At 47.8% G+C, this 11,355-nt stretch overlaps 1 protein-coding gene across 1 annotated transcript; it reads left to right on the forward strand.

The window, feature by feature from the left end:
- Nucleotides 1-4,153: 4,153 nt before the first annotated feature.
- LOC116679425 (complement C3) lies at nucleotides 4,154-9,831 on the forward strand (the record flags this gene model as incomplete). The annotated part of the gene is given in 5 exon segments (XM_032509069.1): nucleotides 4,154-5,352; nucleotides 6,307-6,446; nucleotides 8,008-8,235; nucleotides 9,595-9,658; nucleotides 9,742-9,831. Coding segments are annotated over 3 exon segments (367 nt in total), but the record flags the coding sequence as incomplete, so codon positions are not given.
- Nucleotides 9,832-11,355: the final 1,524 nt, after the last annotated feature.

Below are 11,355 nucleotides of genomic sequence, written 5' to 3' on the forward strand. Positions count from 1 at the left end.
TTCATGTCCTTCGTGTTCGTTGTGTCTTTTGTTTCTGTCGTGTCCTTTGTGTCTTTTCTGTCCTTTGCTTCTTTTGTGTCCTTTGTGTCCTTTGTTTCCTTCTTTTCCTTTGTGTCCCTTGTGTCCTTCCCTTCAGCTCAGCTGATGATGTCCTGCTGCAGGTCGTTAGAGACTGTAACATGTTAACGACTCTGTCCCTCAGCTGACACACTTCAGTACGAGGAAAGCGATGATATTGTTTCTCGCACCAATTTCCCTGAAAGCTGGCTGTGGATAGACCAGACCCTGCCGGCGTGTCCTCAGGACACACCCTACTGTTGAGAGCAGAATACACCCTACTGGTGAGTCAGCAGAACACACCCTACTGGTGAGTCAGCAGAACACACCCTACTGGTGAGTCAGCAGAATACACCCTACTGGTGAGTCAGCAGAACACACCCTACTGGTGAGTCAGCAGAATACACCCTACTGGTGAGAGCAGAATACACCCTACTGGTGAGAGCAGAATACACCCTACTGGTGAGTCAGCAGAATACACCCTACTGGTGAGTCAGCAGAATACACCCTACTGGTGAGTCAGCAGAATACACCCTACTGGTGAGTCAGCAGAATACCCCCTACTGGTGAGTCAGCAGAATACCCCCTACTGGTGAGTCAGCAGAACACACCCTACTGGTGAGTCAGCAGAATACGTGTTTACGTGTGGAGATGAGATCAAGATGGCGTCGCGGATGGCCGCCTCTGGACTACGCTCCATTGTGCTTTTCATGTTTTTGTTTATTTTGTCTGTTTTCTGCCAACATTCTCTGGTAACATTTACCAGAGATGAGCTCTAAATATAGGAATTTCAACTCCTCATATTTTTCCACCGTTTTTTTTCGAACCTGGAACTTTCTCGAGGTTATTAGTGGAGGCGCAGCAGCTCTCTATGGGATCCACCGGAGACGCCGGAGGGGTTAAACGCGCTGGTGCGCTTGTTAAACTAAGGCAGCGGGGCTTTCGCACCGCGCTCCCCTCCATTCACTGGCGAATGTCGCTCTCTGGCCAACAAAATGGACGAACTGCTGCTCCTCAACAAAACCAACTCGGACTTTTGCAGATCGCCGCCCTATACTTTACCGAATCCTGGCTCAGTCCGCGCATCCCGGACAGCGCACTTATCCTCCCGGGATTCAATCTCTACAGGGCGGATCGCGTACAGGAGCTCACGGGGAAAACAAAGGGAGGCGGGACTCTGTCTCTACTTAAACGAAGGTTGGTGTACAGATGTCACAGTGCTGGACAAATCATGCAGCCCCCCATTAGAGTCACTATTCATAAACTGCAAAACCATTTATTCACCGCAGGAGTTCTCCTCGTTCATTCTGGTCGCCGTCTACATCCCCCCTCAGGCCTGTGTTAGTGAGGCGTTACTGCACCTGGCCCACCAGGTCTAAATCCCCCTCAGCCTGTGTTAGTGAGGCGTTACTGCACACTGGGCCCACCAGGTCTACATCCCCCTCAGGCTGTGTTAGTGAGGCGGTACTGCACCTGGCCCACCAGGTCTACATCCCCCTCAGGCCCTTGTGTTAGTGAGGCGTTACTGCACCTGCCCACCAGGTCTACATCCCCCCTCAGGCTGTGTTAGTGAGGCGTTACTGCACCTGGCTGACCAGATTACTAACGTGGAGAAAAAAAATCCCGAACTCCCTGCTCATGTTCTTGGGGACTTCACAGAGCAAACTCAGCCAGAACTTCCAAAGTATAGACAGCTATTAAGTGTCCCACCAGGGGACAAAATATAATGACCACTGCTTACCTACATTAAAGGAACTCCTATCGCTCTGTCCCACGTGCACCTTGGGACTTCTTGATCACTGTGGGTTCATCTGTCCCCCACATAACAGGCAGAAATAAAATCTGTTATAACCTTTGAAGAGGGTGAAAGATGGACCAGCGAGTCAAAGCTGGATCTACAGGCCTGCTTTGACTGGACTGATGGAGTGTTTTTGAGGCTGCAGCCACTGATCTGGACCAACTAACTGACACTGTGACATCTTACATCAGCTTTTGTGAGGACAGTGTTGTGCCGACAAAAACCTTCGCACATACAACAACCAAAAAAACCCTGGTTCACAGCAAGAATCAGGCAGCTCCGTCAGTCCAAAGAGGAGGCCGTCAGAAGGGGGGACAGAGTCCTGTATAAACACAGGCCAAGGAACATGACCACAGAGATCAAAGCAGCTAAGAGGAGCTATGGAATAAGCTGGAAAACAGCTTTTCAAACAACGATCCTCGGTCAGTGTGGAGAGGCCTGCAGACTCCTCCATAACTACAGGAGACCACCCCCCAACACTGCTGGTTCTCAACGGCTGGCTGACGAGCTGAACAGCTTTACTGGAGGTTTGAAAAGACCACAGTCACTCCCCCTCTCTGACCCCCCACCTGCACTCGCGATCTGTGAAGTGGATGTGCGCCAGCTCTTCCAGAGGCAGAAGACCAGAAAGGCTCCTGGCCCAGACGGTGTGTCTCCATCCTGCCTGAAAATCTGTGCAGACCACTGGCCCCATCTTCACTCAGATCTTCAACGATCTTGGAGCTATATGAAGTTCCCTCCTGCTTCAAAACGCTCCACAGTCATCCCAGTCCCCAAAAAACCCCCCATCTCTGGACTAAATGGACTACAGGCCTGTCCGCCCTGACATCTGTAGTCATGAAGTCCTTGAAAGACTGGTGTTGGCCCACCTGAAGAACATCACAGTCCCCTTGCTGGACCCCCTGCAGTTGCCTACAGGGCTAAAAGGTCGGTGGTTGATGCAGTCAACTTGGGACTGCATTACATCCTGCAACACCTCGACTCTCCAGGGGCATATGCAAGGATCCTGTTTGTGGACTTCAGCTCGGCGTTCACACCATCATCCGGACATCCTCAGCACCAAACTCTCCCAGCTCACTGTGCCAGCCTCCACCTGTCAGTGGATCACAAACTTCCTGACTGACAGGAGTCAGCAGGTGAGGCTGGGGAACATCACATCCAACACAGGACTATTAGCACTGGCGCCCCCAGGGGGTGTGCTCTCCCCACTGCTTTTCTCCATCTACACCAATGACTGCACCTCAGGAGACCCATCTGTTAAACTCCTGAAGTTCGCTGACGACACAACCGTCATCGGCCTCATCCGGGACTGTGATGAGTCAGCCTACAGACGGAGGTGGATCAGCTGGCTCTCTGGTGCAGTCAGAAAACCTTGAGCTCAAACACGCTCAAAACTGTGGAGATGAAAGTGGACTTCAGGAAGAGACCCCCCCACTCTTCCCCCCATCACCATACTCAACAGCCCTGGGTCTGCTGTGGAATCCTTCAGGTTTCTGGGATCCACTATATCCCAGGACCTGAAGTGGGAGCCCAACACAGACACCATCATTAAAAAGGCCCAGCAGAGACTGTACTTCCTGCGCCAGCTCAGGAAGCTCAACCTGCCTAAGGAGCTGCTGGTCCACTTCTACACAGCCATCATCCAGTCTGTCCTCTGCACGTCCATCACTGTCTCAGACCATCGTCCAGTCTGTCCTCTGCACGTCCATCACTGTCTCAGACCATCGTCCAGTCTGTCCTCTGCACGTCCATCACTGTCTGGTTTGGATCTGCCACCAAAAAGGACCGGAGCAGACTACAACGGACAGTTAGGACTGCAGAAAGGATCATCGGTGCCAACCTGCCCTCCGTCCATGACTTATACTCCTCCAGAGTCAGGAAACGGGCCGGAACCATCACTACAGACCCATCTCACCCCGGACACAACCTGTTCCAGCTTCTCCCCTCTGGTAGGCGCTACAGAGCCCTGTACGCCAAAACCAACAGATTCAGGAACAGTTTCTACCCACAAGCCATCTCTCTGATGAACAGCTGACTCCTGACCCACAGTGTCAGGTTCAGTTCTGGTCAATAACACTGTAACACGGTCTATACAGCACCTGTTTACTGGCTCCACTTATTATTCCACTTATTTAGTATTACTCATCACTCCCACTCTCACATCTCAACTATATATTTTATTATTTATTCATCTTTTCATTTCCTATTTTTCAGAACTGTTCATATGTTCATACTGTTCATATTTTAATATAATAACATAATACTATTTTATCCCAGTACCCTTGCACTACGCACATTTAAATAATTGTATTTCATTGCACTCATGCCTCTATCTTGTTTCTGTTTAGAGTATGTATATATTGTGTATATATTAGTGTGTATATTTCTGTTTTGGTTGATATGTATGTGTAAGCACAGTGTGAGCAATGCTCCAAAGACAAATTCCTCGTATGTGTCCTCATACCTGGCGAATAAAGCCGATTCTGATTCTGATTCTGATTCTGATACACCCTACTGGTGAGTCAGCAGAATACACCCTACTAGTGAGTCAGCAGAACACACCCTACTGGTGAGAGCAGAATACACCCTACTGGTGAGAGCAGAATACACCCTACTGGTGAGTCAGCAGAATACACCCTACTGGTGAGTCAGCAGAACACACCCTACTGGTGAGTCAGCAGAATACACCCTACTGGTGAGTCAGCAGAACACACCCTACTGGTGAGTCAGCAGAATACACCCTACTGGTGAGTCAGCAGAACACACCCTACTGGTGAGTCAGCAGAATACACCCTACTGGTGAGTCAGCAGAACACACCCTACTGGTGAGTCAGCAGAACACACCCTACTGGTGAGTCAGCAGAATACACCCTACTGGTGAGAGCAGAATATACCCTACTGGTGAGTCAGCAGAATACACCCTACTGGTGAGTCAGCAGAATACACCCTACTGGTGAGTCAGCAGAACACACCCTACTGGTGAGTCAACAAAATACACCCTACTGGTGAGTCAGCAGAATACACCCTACTGGTGAGAGCAGAATACACCCTACTGGTGAGAGCAGAATACACCCTACTGGTGAGAGCAGAACACACCCTACTGGTGAGTCAGCAGAATACACCCTACTGGTGAGTCAGCAGAATACACCCTACTGGTGAATCAGCAGAATACAGCCTACTGGTGAGAGCAGAATACACCCTACTGGTGAGAGCAGAATACACCCTACTGGTGAGAACAGAATACACCCTACTGGTGAGAACAGTATACACCCTACTGGTGAGTCAGCAGGACACACCCTACTGGTGAGAGCAGAATACACCCTACTGGTGAGTCAGCAGGACACAGACCTGAACCTGACTGAATCTATCCATCCATCCATCCATCCATCTATCTCTCTATCTTTACAGTGATACCACATCATTTACTAAAAAAGTTCCTCTACAAGACTCTATCACGACGTGGCAGTTCCTCGGCATCAGTCTGTCCAGGACTCATGGTGAGGACTCGCTGCCCGGGAAGGTGGGGGGGGACCACTGTGGGGGGGCGATCTAGTGTTGGGGGGCTGGACCAGGACTCGCTTACCTCCCTCTGTATCTTAGTGCATGTGTTCCCCCCTGTATCTTAGGGCATGTGTTCCCCCCTGTATCTTAGTGCATGTGTTCCCCCCCCCCTGTATCTTAGTGCATGTGTTCCCCCCTGTATCTTACTGCATGTGTCCCCCCCCTGTATCTTAGTGCATGTGTTCCCCCCCCTCTGATCTTAGTGCATGTGTACCCCCCTGTATCTACTGCATGTGTTCCCCCCTGTACCTTACTGCATGTGTCCCCCCCCCTGTATCTTAGTGCATGTGTTCCCCCCTGTATCTTAGGGCATGTGTTCCCCCCCTGTATCTTACTGCATGTGTCCCCCCCCCCTGTATCTTAGTGCATGTGTTACCCCCCTGTATCTTACTGCATGTGTTCCCCCCTGTACCTTACTGCATGTGTCCCCCCCCCTGTATCTTAGTGCATGTTCCCCCCCCCTGTATCTTAGTGCATGTGTTCCCCCCTGTATCTTACTGCATGTGTCCCCCCCCCCTGTATCTTAGTGCATGTGTTCCCCCCCCCTGTATCTTAGTGCATGTGTTCCCCCCTGTATCTTAGTGCATGTGTTACCCCCCTGTATCTTAGTGCATGTGTCCCCCCCCCCTGTATCTTAGTGCATGTGTTCCCCCCTGTATCTTAGTGCATGTGTCCCCCCCCCCTGTATCTTAGTGCATGTGTTCCCCCTGTATCTTAGTGCATGTGTTACCCCCTGTATCTAGTGCATGTGTCCCCCCCCCTGTATCTTAGTGCATGTGTTCCCCCCTGTATCTTAGTGCATGTGTCATGTGCCCCCCCCTGTATCTTAGTGCATGTGTTCATGTGCCCCCCCTGTATCTTAGTGCATGTGTTCCTGTGCCCCCCCGTAGGGCTGTGCGTGGCCGAGCCTCTGGAGGTGATCGTGAGGAAGGATTTCTTCATCGACCTGCGGCTGCCGTACTCGGCCGTCCGGGGAGAACAGCTGGAGATCAAAGCCATCCTCCACAACTACACCCCCGACCGCATCGCCGTGAGTCTGGGGCACTGGGGTACTCTGTCAGGAGTAGGCTGGGGTAGTAATAACAATAATAATAACAATAACAATAACAATAAATATATATCAATAAAACTTAATAAAAAATAATAAGTGTCTTAACCTTCAGAGATATAACTCTTTAAAACCTATTTAAGACCTTAGGGTGTGTGTGTGTGTGTGTGTGTGTGTGTCTAAGAGAGAGGGAGACCGATAGATGTCGACAGACAGACATACAGAGTATGGTTGCCTGGTTACTAAGGACCAATAGGAAGCCTTTCATCTCTGTGATGTCATCTCTTTGATCTGTAATCAGTTAAAGATGCACCTGGCACCTGCTGTCACCAGCTATTCAGACACTGAACAAGCTCTCAAACAAATGATCATATCATCAAAGGGACACTAGCTATCAATAAAATAAGGTTCTCGTGGGCACCAGAAGGCCTTTGTTAACGTATTGATATAATATTTAAGTTGATAAAGTTATAAATGTGGGCGTATCAGCGATGTAAAAAGGTCTTCGCTCTGCGTTCTGCTCAGAAATGTGGACGATGTTTAACATGGCAGTGAAGGGAGGAAGATCGGGAACTCTTGTCATTTGAAAGGTCGCCGAGCAAAAAATATAATTCATAATGCATACACGACTGTATGTCACATTGGCTGAGACTAGACAAGAAAACCTACGTTTAGATGTATAAATGGTCCATGACCAGTTAGAGTTGTTGGCGTGGGAGCGAGTTATAGAGAGAGAACCAAGATGATTATTTCAATCAACATTCCACCACATACACACACATTGGAAAATCTGAGCCGTCTGAAAACGGACGATACGTAAACTGGGATTCTGGAGAAACCGTGCTTGATATCTGAACGCCCATTCAGCCCAATAAACACCAAAGTCTTGTCTTTGGATTAAACTTTTAATTGTGTTTCTACGTTATAGTATGGCGATACAGCACGATCCCAAGGCGGGGGGGGGGGCGATGTTAAGTGATTTCCCGAACATTTCCCATTCAAGTCAATGAGAAGTTTTTTGCAGTTCTTTGCCGATTTCATGTAAACCGCGCGGCAAATCTCTTAGAAAAGTCATAGCCCAGCATAACCGATCATTACACACGTTTGATGTATTGTGTGTGCGCGTGTGTTGGCAACGTTCCGGGACTAGTAGCAGGACGAAAACCTGGCGGAAGAATAATAATAAGTATGGGCGATGATAGTCATTGCGCCAATTGCTGCTGTTACAGCACATCGGCACACTGAATAATTCCAACAACAATGTCAGAGTGTGTGTGTGTGTGTGTGTGTGTGTGTGTGAGTGGGGGAGTGGGGGCGGGATGCCAATGTTGGACCTGTGCCCTGCGCGGTTGGGGGGGTTTGGTGTCTTGCTCAACCACACCTGGCAGTGCCCATGAGGTGAACCAGCACCTCTCCAGCTACCAGTCCTCACTCTGTACTTTGGTCCGTACAGGGACTTGAACCAGCAACCTCCGGTCCCCAACCCAAAATATTATTGTTATTAGAGTCCACATCTTCCACATGTCCTCTGTCTCCTGTCCAGGTGCATGTGTACCTGATGGAAGAGGAGCATGTGTGCAGTTCAGCCTCCAAACGGCTCCGGTACCACCAGGAGGTCCACATGGGGGGGCAGACCACCCGATCGGTGCCCTTCATCATCATCCCCATGAAAGAAGGAACATATAACATCGAGGTCAAAGCAGCTGTTAGAGATGTTGGTGGTATGGGTTCTGGGATGTCTGATGGGATCGCAAAGAAGCTGCTGGTGGTGGTAAGTGTGTGTGTGTGTGTGTGTGTGGTGTGGGGGGGGGGGTGTATACTTATGCCCCTGTATTTTAACATAGGTGGGTGTATACTTATGCCCCTGTATTTTAACATAGGTGGGTGTATACTTATGCCCCTGTATTTAACATAGGGGGGTGTATACTTATGCCCCTGTATTTTAACATAGGGGTGTATACTTATGCCCTGTATTTAACATAGGGGGGTGTATACTTATGCCCCTGTATTTTAACATAGGGGGTGTATACTTATGCCCCTGTATTTAACATAGGGGGTGTATACTTATGCCCCTGTATTTAACATAGGGGGGTATACTAATGCCCCTGTATTTTAACATAGGGGGGTGTATACTTATGTCCCTGCATTTAACATAGGGGGGTGTATACTTATGCCCCGTATTTTAACATAGGGGGGGTATACTTATGCCCCTGTATTTAACATAGGGGGGTGTATACTTATGCCCCTGTATTTTACATAGGGGGGTATACTAATGCCCCCTGTATTTTAACATAGGGGGGTGTATACTTATGCCCCTGCATTTTAACATAGGGGGGTGTATACTTATGCCCCTGTATTTTAACATAGGGGGGTGTATACTTATGCCCCCTGTATTTTAACATAGAGGGGTGTATACTAATGCCCCCTGTATTTTAACATAGGGGGGTGTTTACTTATGCCCCTGTATTTTAACATAGGGGGTGTATACTTATGCCCCTGTATTTTAACATAAAGGGGTGTATACTTATGCCCCTGTATTTTAACATAGGGGGGTATACTTATGCCCCTGTATTTTAACATAGGGGGGTGTATACTTATGCCCTGTATTTTAACATAGGGGGTGTATACTTATGCCCCTGTATTTTAAATAGGGGTGTATACTTATGCCCCTGTATTTTAACATAGGGGGTGTATACTTATGCCCCTGTATTTTAACATAGGGGGGTGTATACTTATGCCCCTGTATTTTAACATAGGGGTGTATTCTTATGCCCCTGTATTTAACATAAGGGGGTGTATACTTATGCCCCTGTATTTTAACATAGGGGGGTGTATACTTATGCCCCCTGTATTTTAACATAGGGGGGTGTATACTTATGCCCCTGTATTTTAACATAGGGGGGTGTATACTTATGCCCCTGTATTATAACATAGGGGGGTGTATACTTATGCCCCTGTATTATAACATAGGGGGGTGTATACTTAAGCCCATGTATTATAACATAGGGGGTGTATACTTGTGTATTTTACCATGCAGTAGAGAGTAATGTGCATTTAACAGATTATTATGTGTGAATATTAATCAGAATGATTGACTGCTTTGTAATTAGTTGTATTTGCTGTGTTCCAGCCTGAAGGCGTCCTGGTTAAATCTCCTCAGATCATAACTCTAGACCCCGTTAATGAAGGTGTAGGTGAGTTCACACCTTAATTAGCCACATTATGTTGTAATTATGTAATATTATATTTTCACCATTTGCCTTTTTTCTCCCTTTAGGTGGAAAACAGGAAGTAATTCTCAACAGTCAGATTCCTGAACACTATATGGTCCAAAGTGCACCTAAAACCACCCAGATCTCTGTGACAGGTCACACATTATCTTATTCATATAATATTCAATATATCATATATACAATATTACATATGTATAATATTACATATATCATGTATTTTTCTGCATATTATGGCATAGAGTGCCTTTACAAATGTGGGTAGGTGGTAATTGGTACTGTATTGTTAGACAGAGACTTCAGATCCAGTATTAGGGGACCACTAAGGTCTATATAAAGAGACTTCAGATACAGTATTAGGGACCACTAAGGTCTATATAAAGAGACTTCAGATACAGTATTAGGGACCACTAAGGTCTATATAAAGAGACTTCAGATACAGTATTAGGGACCACTAAGGTCTATGTAAAGAGACTTCAGATCCAGTATTAGGGACCACTAAGGTCTATATAAAGAGACTTCAGATACAGTATTAGGGGACCACTAAGGTCTATATAAAGAGACTTCAGATCCAGTATTAGGGACCACTAAGGTCTATATAAAGAGACTTCAGATACAGTATTAGGGGACCACTAAGGTCTATATAAAGAGACTTCAGATCCGTATAGGGACCACTAAGGTCTATATAAAGAGACTTCAGATACAGTATTAGGGGACCACTAAGGTCTATATAAAGAGACTCAGATCCAGTATTAGGGACCACTAAGGTCTATATAAAGAGACTTCAGATACAGTATTAGGGACCACTAGGTCTATATAAAAGAGACTTCAGTACAGTATTAGGGGACCACTAAGGTCTATATAAAGAGACTTCAGATACAGTATTAGGGACCACTATGGTCATATAAAGAGACTTCAGATACAGTATTAGGGACCACTAAGATCTGTGTTTATCTGTGTGTGTGTGTGTCTCTGTGTGTGTGTGTGGGGTCTCTGTGTGTGTGTGTGTGGGTGTGTGTGTGTGGTCTCTCTGCGTGTGTGTGTGTGTGTGTGTGGGAGGGGGGGGGGGTTCTTGTGTGTGTGTGTGTGTGTGGGGTGTGTTGTGTGTGGTGTGTGTGTGTGTGTGTGTGTGTCTTGTGTGTGTGTGTGTGGTGTGTTGTGTGTGTGTGTGTGTGGTGTGTGTGTGAGGCAAGGGAGCAGGTCTCGGCCCTGGTGAACTCCATCACCGGGGCCTCCATGGCGGAGCTGATCCAGCTGCCCAGCGGCTGTGGGGAGCAGAACATTGCTAAGATGGCCCTCCCCGTCATCGCAGTCAAGTACCTGGACCAGACCGACCAATGGGAGGCCGCGGGCTCCAGAGACGCAAACAAGCGCTGGACTACATCAAGACCGGTCGCACAACACTTGCTAGAACAGGACCCTGACTCACCTGTCATTCACCTCTGATCTAACCCACGCTCACCTGGTGTGTGTGTGTCTTGTTTGTCTGTATGTGTGTGTCTGTGTGTGTCTCCTGTTGTGTGTGTGTGTCTCTGTGTGGTGTCTGTGGTGTGTGTGTGTCTCTGTGTTGGTGTGTTGTGTGTTTCTGTGTGTGTGTCTGTGTGTGTGTGTGTGGTCTCTGTGTGTGTGTGTGTGTATGTGTGTGTGTCTGTGTGTGTGTG

The sequence above is a fragment of the Etheostoma spectabile genome, unplaced genomic scaffold (assembly GCF_008692095.1).
Source record: "Etheostoma spectabile isolate EspeVRDwgs_2016 unplaced genomic scaffold, UIUC_Espe_1.0 scaffold00012474, whole genome shotgun sequence".
Taxonomy (NCBI): Eukaryota; Metazoa; Chordata; class Actinopteri; order Perciformes; family Percidae; genus Etheostoma; species Etheostoma spectabile.